The sequence below is a fragment of the Pituophis catenifer genome, unplaced genomic scaffold (assembly GCF_029215685.1).
Source record: "Pituophis catenifer annectens isolate HBS135680 unplaced genomic scaffold, rPitCat1.0.hap2 SCAF_4, whole genome shotgun sequence".
Lineage (NCBI taxonomy): Eukaryota > Metazoa > Chordata > Lepidosauria > Squamata > Colubridae > Pituophis > Pituophis catenifer.
In genome coordinates this window covers 56,859,306-56,876,718 of record NW_027256884.1, presented here as the reverse complement: position 1 = coordinate 56,876,718, position 17,413 = coordinate 56,859,306, and the positions used below count along the sequence as shown (strand labels likewise).

General features: G+C 44.1%; 1 protein-coding gene across 1 annotated transcript in view; it reads right to left on the bottom strand.

Annotated features, from left to right (window-relative positions):
• POLA1 (DNA polymerase alpha 1, catalytic subunit) overlaps positions 1-17,413 on the bottom strand; it is a 568,283-nt gene that overhangs the window by 523,056 nt on the left and 27,814 nt on the right. The window contains exons 5-7 of the mRNA XM_070943339.1: positions 5,452-5,567; positions 4,829-4,891; positions 1,717-1,812 (exon numbers count right to left, since the gene is read on the bottom strand). Of these exons, the coding sequence (XP_070799440.1) occupies positions 1,717-1,812; positions 4,829-4,891; positions 5,452-5,567 (275 nt within the window). The remainder of the gene's footprint in view (positions 1-1,716; positions 1,813-4,828; positions 4,892-5,451; positions 5,568-17,413) is intronic.

Below are 17,413 nucleotides of genomic sequence, written 5' to 3'. Positions count from 1 at the left end.
GCAAAAAGAAGGTGTTTTATAGAGGTATAAAGATATAAAGATGCAAAATAAAATAATGTGATTAAAATAGAAAATTAAAGTAAAGGTGGATAATAATGTATGAATATAAGAATAACTTAAGAAATCATTTTGATGTATATGAGGATTTATTTGATGGATTATGTCTCAATGTTAAATTGTAAACAAAGCATAGAATGATAACAAGAGTGAATATGAATACTTAAAGTTAGATGGATGGTAAAATAAGATAGGAAGTTACACAGAGACAAATAGTAAAACTAAGAATATGTTTAATGAATATGGTGGAATCAACTAAATAATAGATGAATACATTGAGAAATAGTAAACAATAGGAGATGTTCTTCCTAGGCAGGATAGCTTAAAATAATAAATGATGATGCTGGTAATCAGCTGAACAATAAAAATAGGCTGGAAATCAGCTAAACAATAAAAATAGGCTGGGAATCAGCACGACAATAATAGGCTGGGAATCAGCAAAACAATAAAAATAGGCTGGGAATCAGCAATAATAAATAAATATGCTGGGAATCAGCTAAACAATAAATGAACATGCCGGGAAACAATGAAAAGATGATGATTAAGAGATAAATAATGAAAAGAAATATGATTTATGGATTGTAAAATGAATATGATAAGATTGTGACAATGGAATGATTCTGTGTAAAACAAAGACTGTAATATGTGATAAGTTTAATTTAGAAATAAGTTAAAAGAGCTTTTAGGACTTAAAGACTTAAAGTAGGTCTTGGGATAAGGGGATATAGGTAAAATTTAAAGTAATAATAGTAGTTAAAAACAGAGTTGTGTTATTTGGAAATTAGAAATTGTGGTGATATAATAGAAAGGTGAATGTTTAGATTAAGATTTTACAATATGGGGAAAAATTCTTTTTTATGTACTTGGTTTTTATCTCAAAAGAAGTGTTGGTGAAATTAGGGAAAGAGTTTGATAAAGAAGGGTAAGCAATAGTACCTATGTATGACCGGATCAAGGCTCTGTTCTTAAAACATGCATTTTATGTGTATGTGTTGAAAAAAATAAAAAATAAAAATTGTCAAAAAAAAAAAAAGAAATTTTTCTACTCAGGTATAAAAGATTCCAAGGGCTAAGGAATGTTAACATACTGAAGAGAACATACTAAGAGACAAGAGTGATTCTAGGAACCAAGGATGATTTAAGATAACCCTTAACAGTAATCTTCTAGAAAGCAACAGTGTTCACAAAAATCCCTTTTTGTTCAAGTGAACCATGCATCTATAGTTCACCCCCATTACTTCTCAGAATCCACCTCACATTTGATCTCACTAATAGATAAAACCTTGCTATACTGAAACATGTCCAAGTGATTATCGTCTTGTATTGGGGTTGCATTCCTACCCCTCTAAGTTTTGCATTTTGGCGAAGTCTGGTATTGCAATACTATAAACAATCTGTACTTCAATAGAAATGTGCACAAAACAAACTTCAGGGAAATTAATAAAAGTAATGTCCCCTACAATAGCAAGCCTCTTTAATTCAGTGGGCAAAATAAAATTGTATTGGCACCCATAGGTACATTTTTTTTCCAATTTAATGACTAAATAAATTACGCCAGTTTTATTTTCCACTTGTTAAAACAACAAACAAAATCAAAGTATCAACAACATCAAAAATCTAGAAAGCTAAAAAGCAACACTTCCCATTTAAGAGCATTACCTTGGAATCTTCAGATTGCACAGAAAAAGGATTTAATGGCGTTCCAAGAATTCTTCTTTTTCTAAGCACTGGAACTGATGGTACTATATGAACAGGCTAAAGAGAACACAGATGTTGATACTACTTTAATAGGCATTTTTTTACATTTGAATAAAAATAAACCATATATGAAGATACCTGATTTATAATTAAATAGAATTTTAGAACTCATTTATCCAATTTATATCTGAATTTTCTTCAAAATATCTCAAGAAACAGTTGTACAGTTGCAAAACAATATTCCCGCTTTATAACCTCTACCCCACAAATGGGTCTTTTATTTATTTATTTATTTATTTATTTATTTATTTATTTATTTATTTATTTATTTATTTATTTTTATATGCCGCCCTTCTCCAGAGACTCAGGGCGGCTTACAATGCGTTAAGCAATAGCTTCATACTTTTGTATATTTTATACAAAGTCAGCTTATTGCCCCCACAAACCGGTCCTCATTTTACCCACCTTAGAAAGGATGGAAGGCTGAGTCAACCTTGAGCCTGGTGAGAATTGAACTCGCAGTAATTGCAGGCAGCTGGATGTTAAATGCTGCCTTAGTAGGAGGCATTAGCCTCCTACGCCACTCAGGCTCCTTCCCTTGGCTCTCTTCCTCCTCCAGGCTTCCGCCTCCGCCCATTTAATTCCAGCTTTCCTCCTCAGCTGGCCCTCCCCCACCCATTCACCCTGGCCAATGGGCCTCCGGCCCTCTGCATGTCCCATTCACCAAAACACCATTTGTCCCAGGCAGTGGTGAGCTGCAAATTTTTTAACAACCAGTCCTTGGCCCTAATGACTAGCTGGGTGGGTGTGGCCAACTCAGGCCACTCAAAGCACCCCTACGTCGAGGGGTGCTTTGCCTTGCCAGCCCTCTCATGACCGTGGGGATGCTGCAACGGTCTTAAGTTTGAAAAATGGTCATGTCACTTTTTTCAGTGCCCTTGTAACTTTGAATGGTCACCAAATGAACTGTTCTAAGTCAATGATTACCTGTACAAAAATACAAAAAGCTTCTTTGCTTGCAAAAAGCTGCCCTAAATATTTATTTATTTATTTTTATTTTATTTCGAATTTATATACCGCACCTTCTCCCGAGGGACTCAGGGCAGTGTACAGCCAGATAAAAATATACAATACAAACATTAAAAACAATTAAGAGGATATATATTAATTTGGCCCCAATTTAAAATAACAAACCAATTAAAAATATTTTAAAAATATGTTAAAAAATATGTTGAAAATATATGTTTCAGCCCGGCTTGCTGAAAAAAGAAAGTTTTAAGGGCACGGCGGAAGGCACCGAGGTCTTGGATTCTCCTTATCTCTGGGGGCAGCTGATTCCAGAGGGTAGGTGCCCCCACAGAGAAGGCCCTCCCCCTGGGGGTCACCAGCCTACATTGTTTGGCTGAGGAGGCCTTCTCTGTGGGAGCGCACAGGTCGGTGGGAGGCCATCGGTAGCAGCAGGCGGTCTCGAAGATAACTAGGTCCTATGCCATGGAGCGCTTTAAAGGTGGTAACCAACACCTTGAAGCGCACTCGGAAGACCACTCGGAGCCACTGCAGCTCATGCAGGAGCGGTGTTATGTGGGAGCACCAGGCAGCTCCCGTGATTACCTGCGCGGCCGCATTCTGGACCAGTTGGAGCCTCCGGATACTCCTCAAGGGGAGCCCCATCTAGAGAGCGTTGCAGTAGTCCAGGTGCGAGATGACAAGGGCGTGGGTGACTGTGCACAGGGAATCCCGATCAAGAAAGGGCCACAACTGGCAGATCAAGCGAACCTGACAGAAGGTCCCCCTGGCTACAGCCGTCAGATGTTCCTCCAAGGACAGCTGCGTATCCAGGAGGACTCCCAGATTGCGCGCCCTCTCCGCGGGGGCCAAAGACTCGCACCCGATAGTCAGTGATGGAGTCAACTGACTATATCGGGATGCCGGGAACCACAGCCACTCAGTCTTGGAAGGGTTGAGCTTGAGCCTGTTCCTCCCCATCCAGATCTGCACAGCCTCCAGGCACTGGGACATCACTTCAAGGGCATCGTTGGGGTGGCCTGGGGTGGAGATGTATAGCTGGGTGTCATCAGCATACTGATGGTACTTCACCCCAAAGCCACGGATGATCTCACCCAGTGGCTTCACATAAATGTTGAACAGAAGGGGCGAGAGGACCGACCCCTGAGGCACTCCACAAATGAGAGGCCTCGAGGTCGACCTCTGCCCCTCTGCCAACACGAACTGCGACCGGTCTGAGAGAAAGGAGGAGAACCACCGCAATACGGTGCCCCCCATCACCAACTCCTCCAACCGGTGCAGCATGATACCATGGTCGATGGGATCAAAAGCCACTGAGAGATCTAACAGGGCTAGGACAGAGGAGCAACCCTTGTCCCGCGCCCTCCAGAGATCATCTACCAACGCGACCAATGCCGTTTCTGTGCTGTGCCCAGGCCTGAAACCCGACTGGAACGGATCTAGATAAGACGTTTCCTCCAGGAATTGTGGAAACTGTCGCGCGACCACACTCTCAACAACCTTTGCCACAAAGCAAAGGTTGGAGACAGGACGATAGTTGGCTAATACTGCCGGGTCCAGGGAAGGCTTCTTGAGGAGAGGCCTCACCACCGCCTCTTTCAAGGCAGTGGGGAAGTAACCCTCACTCAACGAAGCATTGATAATTCCCTGGAGCCAGCCTCGTGTAACCTCCCGGGAAGCCAGTACTAACCAGGAGGGACACGGGTCCAGTAAACATGTGGCCGCACTAAGTCTCCCCAGAATCCTGTCCACGTCATCAGGAGTCACAGAGTCAAACTCTTCGCAGATAACGTTCTCAGGACTGTTCCTCGTCACCCTGCCCGAATCTACCCAGTCACAGTCCAAATTCCCCCGGATCTGAGCTATTTTGTCATACAGGTATCGTCCGAAATCCTCAGCCCTGCCCTCCAAATACCAGTCATTAGATGAGAAATGGGGGAATACACACTGAAGATCAATGAGTCACAGCCGTCATGGAAACCTAAACCATTCTGTCTGAATACAAATACAAATACATCCACAAATGCATACAACATACATTTCCTACCTTAGCATTCAGATCTTGCAAAATGTCACCCAGCAAATCATCTTTAGAGAGATCAATTGCTTTCTGCAAAAGAAAATATAGGTTTTCCATAAATTTTGAAGATTTTCCAAACCCGTTCAACGTAAGCAATGATATACTTGACTTTAATTCAATGTTAATAATGTCGGCTGGCAGCCCCCAGGGGGAGAGCGTTCTCTGTGGGAGCGCCGACCCTCTGGAACGATTTGCCCACCGGGCTTAGGACAGCCCCCGACTTCTTCTCCTTCCGCCGCGAACTGAAGACGTGGCTCTTTTATCAAATGGGCTGATCCGTTGGGGGATTTTTACATTGATATAATTTTAATTAATTTTAATTGGATTTTAATTTTTATGTTAGTTTTGAATTGTTGAATGTTTTCTTTGTAAACCGCCCTGAGTCCTTCGGGAGAAAGGCGGCATATAAATTACATAAATAAATAAATAAATAATGTCAGAAAACAAGAAATAATTAATAGGGAGTTGATTGTAAGATCAGTGGCATTATAAATGTTTTAAATAAATAAATAAAATAAAATAAAATAACAAAAACTTGAGAGAACAATATACAATTCTAAAATATATATTTTATGCAAATTAAAACTTACATCAGCATTTTTCTTGCCAGTGTTAGCCACGAACATGGATTTAATAGTGTTTGGCTTTGATACCAGTGTCTTCTTCAATTTGTTTTCGTCATATATGGAAGCTGTATCTTTTCTTCCTGGTAATAATAATAAAAATAATACATAAAAATCTATTCATCAGGCATCATTTTTAAAAAATTTAAAACCAATCTTGAGTGCAATGTGCAATAAATCATAGTGTAGTGTTGCAAATAAGGATTGAGGCTTCTCTTTCCTTCCATTCTATTGGTTATTAAGCGCTTATGCAGCACTTATGTTTTTGTCACCACTGTACAAATACTGAACAATAAAATCTGTGCCCTGTACCTTCTTTGTCATCTAATTAACCTTGAACAAAAGGTAAAGAGAATGGGAATGGAAAAGGAACAATCTGCCATTATGTTAGGCAGATTGGCAAAGCATAGGCAAAGCAGCAAGGCATCTAAGAATTCATTATTCCCAGGCCAAATCACGAGAATGAATTTCCAGCACCTCATAAACTAACCCTCCCTCATCAAAATTCTTGATAGAATAATGTGAAAGGGTCTGTGGATGAGGACAAAATGCATACAAGAGAATAATTATTGCAAAAAAAGAGGAAAAGGAGTTGCAAAATATGTAATCAAATAGAACTAGAGGAAAATGTAAAATAGTTTTGAAGGAAAGATAAGATGTTTTAGAAGTGGGTAAAGAAAGTTAAACAATTATTCTGCCAGAGTAGATAGAAATAAAAAATAATGAAATTGTACGGGATGAAACCGAAACACAGGAATCTAGGAAGAAACGTTCTAGATATCAATGGGTATAACAGCATTATGTTGAGGGCAGAATTGAAATAGGTATTACATTACTGTACAATAGAATACTGATGTAATGAAAGCTATAAAAATGCTGCAGTATAGTATGGCTACATTTTAGATAATGTTGGATAAATATTAAAATATGGATGCAGTTTGCTTATGGAGTGGCTGTATATTCTAAATCTACATACAGTACGAACAATATACTGTGTGCACAATTATTAGGCAAGTTGTATTTTGGAGGATTAAGATCCCACAGAATTGGTCTCCTCCAGGTCCCGGGAGCTAAACAATGCCGGCTGGCGGGCCCGCGGGGGAGGGCCTTCTCTGTGGCTCCCCCAGCTCTCTGGAACCAGTTACCTCCTGAGGTCCGGACCATCCCCACCCTATTGGCCTTCCGAAAAGCGGTGAAGACCTGGCTTTTCTGGCAGGCCTGGGGCCATTGATCTCGCTCTTGTGATCTGGCGAGATCCGGCCATGAATGGTGTGATTGAGTTTTTAATGTTTTTAATGTTTTTAATTTGTCAATGTTTTTATAATGATTTTTTAAAATGTACTGTGAGCTGCCCTGAGTCTTCGGAGAGGGGTGCATATAAATTGAATTAATTAAATTAAATTAAATTAAATTAAATTATTAAACAATTAAATTAAATTAAATTAAATTAAATTAATTAAATTAAATTAAATTATTAAATTAAATTAAATTAAATTAAATTAAATTAAATTAAATTAAATTAAATTAAATTAAATTATTGAACAACTACAGTGTTCTTGGTCAATCCAAAATGTTATGAAACCGCAAACCTGAATATTTAAGAAAGAAAAAGTGAGATTTTGATTTTCTTAGGAGAATATGTATGCACAATTAGTGGGCAACTAAGCGTGCACCTAAATAAAAAATGAAAATTTGACCATCTCACTCGTTTATTTGCATCTGTTAAAGTGAAGATAATAAACAAACAACTCAAAATGTACAAATAAACATTTCTGACTTTTCAATAAAAAATCAGTGATCAATATAGCCAGCCTTCTTTTCAATAACAGTCATAAGACTTCCATTCATGGAGTGTGTCAATTTCTTGATCTGTTGACAATGAACTTTTTGTGCAGTAGCAACTACAGCCTGACACTGTTCAGAGAGGTGTACCGTTTTCCTTCACTGTAAATCTCCCGTTTAAGAAAGACCCAAAAGTTCTCAATAGGGTTTAAGTCAGGTGAGGAAGGAGGCCATGTCATTATTCTTTTATTGTTAAGGCCTTTACTAGAGTGGAGTGGAGTACTTAAATGCATGTGATGGAGCATTGTCCTGCATAAAAATCATGGTCTTCTTGAAAAATGCATATTTTTTCGTGTACCACTGCTTGAAGAAAGTGTCTTCTAAAAGCTAGCAGTAGGGTTGGGAATTGAGTCCATCTTCAATCCAAAAAGGTCCAACTAGCTCATCTTTAATAATACCAGCCCATACCGGTACCCCACCTCCACCTTGCTGGTCAAAGTGGAGCTCTGTGTCTATTACTGATCCAGCCACAGGCCCATCCATCTGGTCCATCAAGAGTCACTGTCATCTCATCAGTACATAAAACTTTTGAAAAATCTGTCTTCAGATATTTTTTGGCCCAGTCTTGCCGTTTCAACTTATGTGTCTTGTTTAGTGGTGGTCGGGTTTCAGCCTTCCATACCTTGGCCATGTCTCTGAGTATTGAATACCTTGTACTTCTGGACACTCCAGGTGGGTTGCAGTTCTGGAATATGACAGCACTGGAGGATAATGGGTTCCGGGTAGCTTCATGTTTGATTTTTCTTAAATCTTTGGCAGTTAATGTGCGTCTTTTTTTCTCAACACATTTCTTGTGACCTTGTTAACTATTTGCAACAAAACATTTGATGGTTCTGTGATCATGCTCCAATATCTCAGCAATTTCAAGAGCGCTACATCCTTCTGAAAGACTTTTTACAATGTTTGACTTTTCAGAGATTGCAGCTAAATCCTTTTTGGCCCATTTTGCCTGAGGAAAAAAAGCTGCCTAATAATTATGAACACTTTGATATAGTGTGTTGATTTCCTCAGGCCACATTCCTCAGGCCTCCCTCATTACACAAATACACATCACCTGATATGCTTATATCCACTAAGAATTCAAATTTATACAACTTGGAGGTGGAAAATATGCATAAAAATGATATGGTCAAAATACTCATTTACCTAATAATTGTGTATATGGTGTAGGTTTCTAGTCCAGCCTCTGCTCAAGCAGGAGATCCTATACCAGTAATGGCAAACCTTTTCGGCACCAAGTGCCCAAACTGGAACGTGCGTGCATGTGCGCGCGCCAGACCACAGGAAACCCAAAGTCCATCTGGCTGGCGAGCACATACCTGTTTTCAGGCTATTTTTCAGGCCTGAAAACAGCCCAGAAAACAGTCCAAAAAATGGCCTGAAAATGGCCCTGAAAATGATGCGAAAACAGCCCAGAAAACGGGCCATTTTGGCCATGTTTTGAGCTGTTTACAGGCTGTTTTCCGGAGCTCTGGCGCCCGCAAAGACCAGCTGGCCGGTGCACCAGAACCCAGAGGAGCAGCTGGCAACGGTGCGCGTGCCCACAGAGAGGGTTCCGCGTACCACCTTTTTTCTTAAAAACCTCCAGTGATGAAGCACCTATAATGTCTGACAGCGAGCTGTTTCACTACTTAATTGTCCTCGTTGTTAGGAAATTTCTCCTTGATTCCAGGTTGCTTCTCTACTTGATTAGTTTCCATCCATTGTTTCACATCCTGCCCTCTGATGCTTTGGTAAATTAAATGACCCGCTCCTCTTTGTGACAGCCTGGAAAACTGCTATCATGTCCCCACTAGTCCTTCTTTTCTCTAGACTAGCCAAACCCAAATCCTGAAACCTTCTACATATGTTTTAGTCTCCAAGCCTTTAATTATCTTCTTTGCACTTTTTCCAAAGTCTCAACATCTTTTTTGTAATGTGGTGATCAAAACTGGATGCAGTATTCCAGGTGTGGTCTTACCAAGGCTTTATAAAGCAGTACTAATATTTCACATGATTCTGAATCTATGCCTCTGTTTAGACAACCAAGGATTGTATTAGCTTTTTTGGCTGCTGGCTCATGTTTAAGTGATTGTCCATTAGGACTCCAAGATCCCTCTCACAGTTACTGTTTTTGAGCCAGGTTTTGCCTACTCTGTACTTAAAACTTTGGGTTTTCCTGCCCAAGTCTAAAACCTTGCTTTTCTCCACACTAAATTTCATTTTGTTGGATAGGGCCCATTGTTCAAGTCTGTAAAGATCTTTTTTGATCCTGAGCTTGTCTTCTGGGGTGTTAGCTATTCCTGCCAGCTTAGCATCATCTGCAAGTTTGATGAGTTCCCCTTCTATTCCCTTATCTAAGTCATTTATGAAGATATAGAGAAGTAGTGGGACTAAGACAGAACCTTGTGGTACCCCACTGCTTACGTCCCTCCATGTAGATGTAGTACCATTAAGGACTACTTGTTGAGTACTGCTTGTCAGCCTCTTACAAATCCATGTGGTGATGACGCTGTCTATCCCACATTTTTCTAGCTTATCAAGGAGTAGACTGTGCTCTACTTTGTCAAATGCCTTGCTGAAGTCTAAATATACTATGTCCACAGCATTTTGCCGGTCTCCTAATTAATCACTTTGTCAAAGAATGTAATAAGATTGGTTTGGCATGATCTGTTTTTAACAAACCCATGCTGGTTTCCACATGTTTCCCCGAAAATAAGACCAGGTCTTATTTTCTTTGGACTCCCGAAAAAACAGCTAGGGCTACAGCTACCCATCTATCTTGGCCTGCTGAATTATTCCGAATTCTCCCCCTTTTCCATCTAGCCTGTCTGAACTCCCTGCCATGTAAAATCTCTTTGACGTGAATTTACGAACTTAAACCTCCTTCTGAGCAGGATACTTGGACTCCCGGATGCTACTAATCCCAGGAGGGATACTGGTTCTATGGACGTAAGGCCAGTGGGAGGCGGATTATGGCTATCTTCATGCCCGGATTTCCATCAGAGTTTCCATGGGTGGCCTAGGTGAGAGCATGGCTGCCCTAGAAACTTACGGGGTCGAATGATATACACCTCCTTGGCCATTGTCGTGAGAGGACAATGGGCTTGATGGTCTGACCATGGACTAGAATTTTCCCTATGTTTGTAACATCAGCGGTACTCCCTTCCCTTGGACTTTGGCTCCCCTGATGATTATATGTATTCGGTGTCTGAACTCCTCGCCCTGCGAGATTCTCCCCTCTCGCAGGTTTGGCCCTCCACATTATCGAGGGCCTATCTCGATGACGGACTTTGGAGTCCAGAGAGATGGCATGGAGCAAGGAAGAATTTGTGGGGTTTTTTAGGGAATTTTTTAAAGATTTTAAGGGGTTCTGGGAGGGGGGTTTGTAATGATCTTTCTAGAGAAATTGGGAAGAAGACTCTGGGGGATGGGGGGGGAAATCCACCAGGGTCAGAGCCGAGCCCGGCACAGGGTAACGATTTGGGAGGTGTTGGTCGAGGGACTGGGAAAGGGATGGGGGACAATACCTATGAGGTCTGTACCATCAGCACGGTAGATGGGAGGGGCAGATATGGCGGGAGCAGGGGACCATATCATGTGTTGGGGGCTCGCACTCGCTGTTTGAGAGCAATTGCTTGCCCCGGTCCCCATGGCTCCTCTCGGAGACTAGGTGGCTTAGACACTCAGGATCTGGGCCTTCGGCTGATGTTATGCAATGGCAGGTCCGTGGTTAATAAGGCCCCCCTCATTCACGATCTTATACAAGAGGGAGGAGCGGACCTGGCGGGTATTACGGAGACCTGGTTGGGCCCGGAGGGTGGTGTCCCTCTGGTTGAAATGTGCCCACCAGGCTTCAGAACATTCCATCAGCCGAGGGCCCAGGGGAGGGGCGGGGGGGGTGGCGGTTATTATTAACGAGGATCTGGGTCCGAGGGAGACCACTGTGCCTCAGATAGCCGGATGTGAGTCCCTCCTTGTGAGGTGGGGCCGTGGGGTTCAGATGGGCTTGTTGCTTACGTACCTAGCTCCCTGCCGCGTGGCAACAGCCCTACCTGAGCTACTCGACGTGATAGCCACGGTGGCAGTAGATACACCCAGGCTTTAAGTCATGGGTGATTTCAACTTGCCATCCGTCGGTGAAACGTCTGAGGTGGCTCGGGAGTTCATGGCTTCCATGACGGCCATGGACCTGACCCAGTTAGTTCATGGCCTTACTCACAGGGGAGGTCACACTCTGGATTTGATTTTTGTCTCTGGCCAGTGGTTGAGTGGTCTTGTTATAGGGGATATAGACATGGAACCCTTGTCATGGACTGACCACTCACTCCTTCGCCTAGATCTTCGAACCGCGACCCCTCGCCGCAGGGAGGCGGACCCAACTAGATGGATCCGCCCCAGGCGCCTGATGGATCCTGATAGGTTCCAGACGGAGCTTGGGCCATTTCCTGAGGATCTAGCACATGACTCGGCCGAGGACCTGGTAGCCGCCTGGGATCGGGCGGCTGGTGGGGCCTTGGACCGAGTTGTGCCTTTGCGGCCTCTGACCCGATGCCGATCCCGTGCGGCTCCTTGGTTTACTGAGGAGCTGAGGGAAATGAAGCGCCGGAAAAGACGCTTGGAGAGCAGTTGGAGGGCCAGTCTCGCTGAATCTGATCGAACACTGGTAAGGTCGCATATTAAAGCCTACCTAGTGGCAATAAAGACGGCAAAGTCTAACTACTTTTCCGCCTCTATTGCGTCATCAGGGAATCGTCCGGCCGCCCTGTTTAGGGTGACCCGCGCCCTGCTCCATCTGGGAGTGCGGGAGGATCCCTTAGAAGGCAGGGCGGAGGATTTCGGACAATACCTGTATGACAAAATCTCTCAGATCCGGGGGGGATTTGGACTCTGACTGGGTAGATCAGGGCAGGGTGACGAGGAACAGTCTTGAGAATGTTATCTGGGAGGAGTTTGATGCTGTGACTCCCGATGATGTGGACAGGATTTTGGGGAGACTTAGTGCGGCCACATGTTTACTGGACCCGTGTCCCTCCTGGTTGGTACTGGCTTCCCGGGAGGTTACACGAGGCTGGCTCCAGGGCGTCATTAATGCTTCGTTGAGTGAGGGTCACTTCCCCGCTGCCCTGAAAGAGGCGGTGGTGAGGCCTCTCAAGAAGCCGTCCCTGGATCCAGCAATATTGGCTAACTATCGTCCTGTCTCCAACCTTCGCTTCATTGCGAAGGTTGTTGAGAGTGTGGTCGCGCAACAGTTTCCACAATTCCTGGAGGAAACATCCTATCTAGATCCGTTCCAGTCGGGTTTCAGGTCTGGGCACAGCACGGAAACGGCATTGGTCGCGTTGGTGGATGATCTCTGGAGGGCTCGGGACAGGGGCTGCTCCTCTGTTCTGGTCCTGTTAGACCTCTCAGCGGCTTTTGATACCATCGACCATGGTATCATGCTGCACCGGTTGGAAGAGTTGGGGATGGGGGGCACCGTATTACGGTGGTTCTCCTCCTTTCTCTCCGACCGGTCGCAGTTCGTGTTGGCAGGGGGGCAGAGGTCGACCTCAAGGCCTCTTATATGTGGAGTGCCTCAGGGGTCGGTCCTCTCGCCCCTCCTGTTCAACATTTATGTGAAGCCGCTGGGCGAGATCATCCGTGGCTTTGGGGTGAGATACCACCAGTACGCTGATGACACCCAGCTGTACATCTCCACCCCAGGCCACCCCAACGATGCCCTTGAAGTGATGTCCCAGTGCCTGGAGGCTGTGCGGATCTGGATGGGGAGAAACAGGCTCAAGCTCAAGCCTTCCAAGACTGAGTGGCTGTGGCTCCCGGCATCCCGATATAGACAGTTGACTCCATCACTGACTATTGGGGGTGAGTCTTTGGCCCCCACTGAAAGGGCTCGCAATCTGGGAGTCCTCCTGGATAGGCAGCTGTCTTTGGACGAACATCTGACAGCTGTTACCAGGGGGACCTTTTATCAGGTTCGCCTGATTCACCAGTTGCGGCCCTTTCTTGATCGGGATTCCTTGTGCACAGTCACTCACGCCCTCGTCACCTCTCGCCTTGACTACTGCAACGCTCTCTACATGGGGCTCCCCTTGAAGAGCACCCGGAGGCTCCAGCTGGTCCAGAATGCAGCAGCGCGGGTAGTGATGGGAGCAACATGGCGCTCCCATGTAACACCACTCCTGCGCGAGCTGCACTGGCTCCCGGTGGTCTTCCGGGTGCGCTTCAAGGTGTTGGTTATCACCTTTAAAGCGCTCCATGGCATAGGGCCTAGCTATCTCCGAGACCGCCTGCTGCTACCGACGACCTCCCATCGACCCGTGCGCTCCCACGGAGAGGGCCTCCTCAGGGTGCCATCAGCCAAACAATGTAGGCTGGTGGCCCCCAGGGGGAGGGCCTTCTCTGTGGGGGCTCCCACCCTCTGGAATCAGTTGCCCCCAGAGATAAGAAGAATCCATGACCTCAATGCCTTCCGTCGTTCCCTGAAAACCCATCTTTTTCAGCAAGCCGGGTTGGCTTAAGAAGAAATTTTTAAATTCTTTTAATTAGTCTGTGATTCTTAACTTTCAGGCCAAAATTTATATATATTTTTAAATGTTTTAATATTTGTATTCTATGTTTTTTATCTTGGCTGTACACCGCCCTGAGTCCTCAGGGAGAAGGGCGGTATATAAATTGGAAATTAAATTAAATTAAATTAAATTAAAAAATTAAATTAAAAAATTAAATTAATTAAATTAAATTAAATTAAATTAAATTAAATTAAATTAAATTATTAAATTAAATTTCATGGAGGTCTTATTTTTTTTGAGATGCAAGAGGCAGCGAGCACGATCACCTCATGGCTGCTCAGTCCCTTACCCGCGGCCCGTGAATCAGCTGATTTAGCAAGGGCTGGAAGTTCTGTCTCTCCAGGCACCTGGAGATGTTTCTGGCACATTCTTGCCAGCCCTAGCCCTGCCCACGACACCAGGCAACCTTGCAGCCAAAGGGTCCTCTCTTCCGCAGCTCACCTTGTGGCTATGAAGCAGGCAGCGAGCACAGTTTGTACTCCTCCAGACTGCTGTGACCGAGGCCCATGTAGTGATTACCAAACACAATTCAGTCCTGAAGAAACTTATTTTATTAAAACAGCTGAGAATTAATTCATTCTCAGCTTAGTCCAAAACAAATTCTTCATAACCAATCATACGGCCTTATCACCAACCTTTGATGTCTTTGGCAACCTGCCAAAGGCTTTTCTTGGCAAAAACCCCACAACATTCAAGAGACGCTGACAAGAAGCACTGGAATCCACGTTGCTTTTCTACAAAGAACACAACGGCTCGTTGCTGCTCTTTTAAGTCTTATGGGAGTGACCAATCATCTTCTGGCCTTACTCCCGAGTTGTCCTTTTTGCTTCAGCTCCTCTTGCCTTCTGGCAGCTCTTCACATGTGTGCACTAGGAACAGGCTCCTCTTGTTCCTCTGCCTCTCTGCTGTCCGCCTATGGAGGCTCTGGAGTCTGTGCATTGCTCCCAGATGGCTCTGGCCCCATCTCTACCTCTGATGCAGAGTCTTCGTCCAGGCCTTCCCCTGACTCCATGACTGACCCATTGTCCTCCCCAGCCTCCACACTGTCCGACTCTGCTGCCAGGTCCGCAGGCTGCTGGCGGACCACAACACAGGCCTGGAGCTCGAGTGTTGCTCAGGCTGCTGTAACAATGACTATTTGAAAGGGTTTCCTCTCCGCAGTTTCTCTCTCTCTCTCTCTCACACACACACACACACACATACACACACAGTATAAATGGGCTGTCCCCTCAAAATAACGCAACACACAGCCATTAATGTCTAAACTGCTGTGCAACAAAAATGAGTACACCCCTAAGTGATAATGTCTAAATGAGACTCAAGTAGCCATTTTCTCTTCCTGGCGTCATAGATGTATGAGTGCTGCCAACATTACTGCAGAGGTTGAAGGGGGGGGGGTCAGCCTGTCAGTGCTCAGACCATACGCCGCATGTTGCATCAAATTGGTCTGCAGGGCTGTTGTCCCAGAGGAAAGCGTCTTCTAAAGATGCACAAGAAAACCCATAAATGATTTGCTGCAGACAAGTAGATTCCTGGAACCATGTCCTGTGGTCCGATGAGACCAATATAAAGTTATTTGGTTCAGATGGTGTCAAGCGTCTGTGGCAGCAACCAGGTGAGGAGTACAAAGACAAGTGTATCTTGCCTACAGCCATGCATGGTGGTGGGTGTCACTGCATTCTTGTATTTGTCAACTGGGATCCCATTCTGAGACTTACGGTAGACTGATCTGAGTCTTATCTCTGAACCACTGCGCATGTCCACATTCTTTTCACCCTTCTTTCTTTTTCTTTTGTTCGTCTGCCAGAACTTCTGCCGGCAAAGCAGGGAAGTTTGCCAAGATGTAATTAATAGCTAGTAAGATTCTTTTTTTATTTCTTTATAATAAAATGTGTTTCTTAGAATATATCCCGGCTTATTTTCTCCTAAAGTATGCTGCAAAGGAAAGCCACTGTCCGTCTCTAATTAAGTGCAATTACACCCGGGGGAGGGGGGGGAACGGGATTTATACACCCTGGTAGCAGAGGATGGTTGGAATTATGGCTTTTTCCTTTGCTAGTTACTTTAACTGATAAGCGTCTAGGCTAATTAGACAATGATTAATTTAGCGACGGCGGAACGCTGATTAATTGACTGCTAAAATGCCAAAAAAGAAGAAAAAAGGGAAAATGAAACTCAGAGCATTCTCTACAAGTGATTTGCTTCTCTCCAACAAAGAAGAGGCAGAAAGAAGATTTTCAAATTTCCAGCCGCTCGCTTCAGCCACCTGGCTAGAAGAAGGAGCTGTGGGAGGAGTAGAAGAAACAGACGAAATGCTGTTACAGAGGCTTCAGGAAGAATAAAATAGAAAAGCTGCTTTGGAAGGCGAAGTGCTAAGATTAGTGACTTCCCCTTCTGATTATGCATGCTCTCAAACAATTCCTGCAGAAGCCCAAAGTTTTGAAAGGCTTGGTGCAAAGCCAAAAATTCTACAAACGGCTCAATGTTCCTTCCACACCGAGAGAAGTAATTCGTTATTCTCCTCGAAGCCCTGAGCTCACCCTGAATGAGAAAACTATAAAAAGCTATCATGATCACATAAAATTTTTTGAACGTGAGCTAAAAGCGACTTTATTTATGCTCGAGCCAGATATGACGGAATCTCCTGTTTTTAAAATTCCTGAAACCTCCATCTTGCCTTCTTCTTCGAAGCCTAAGACACGCCCACAAGAGAGTGTCGTATCAGGCCAATCAGAACAGAAAGCTGTACTTATGTCACATTTGTCTCGTGATCTGGTGTCTCCTCAAATTACAGATCATGCCATGAAAGCAGAAAGGTTATCTGAGCTGCCTGAAATTAAAGGTGCAGCACCATCTGCTGGCGAAAGTAATTTACTAGAGAAAGCCAACTTGTATTGCAGATTACAAGAATTACAAGTATTGCATCAGACTTTATCAAACATGTCCTTAATTCACTCAGATATTCAGGCGGCAATGCAACAAATGTCTCCACAGGCCCAATCTTCAGCACCCCCTGGTGGTGCTGGTGTCTTTTTAGATGGAGCACAACAACACTTAATGCAGCAAAGGCAAATGACTGCATCTCCAGCAGGCCATGTTAATATTGCAGCTCAAATGCAATAGCTCCAAGCTCAAACACAAGTGGAAGCTGGAGCACAGCAAATTCCAATACAGCAGCCACATTTTCAAGTGCATGCACAAGTGCCTCCAGCTGTACAACCAGGACCAGCTACTGGTCCACCTCCAGCGGCACAACCAGGGCCATTTTTTGGTCCACAACAAGCACAAGTATTTTTACCGGCACAGCCAGCATACCAAATGCATATTCCTCAACTAGCATCTTCTGTTGCTCCACTGGCTGGTGAGTCAAAATTAAAGATGTCAGGACAGAATTATAAGGCCTGGGTCAGTGAGGTTGGACTATTGCTCCGCAGAGAAGGTACTCACTGTATGGTTTTTAATCCTCCTGCCCAGCCATGGACTCCTGCAATAAGAGACTTAGAGACTAAAGCTTGCACATTATTGATGTCCATGGA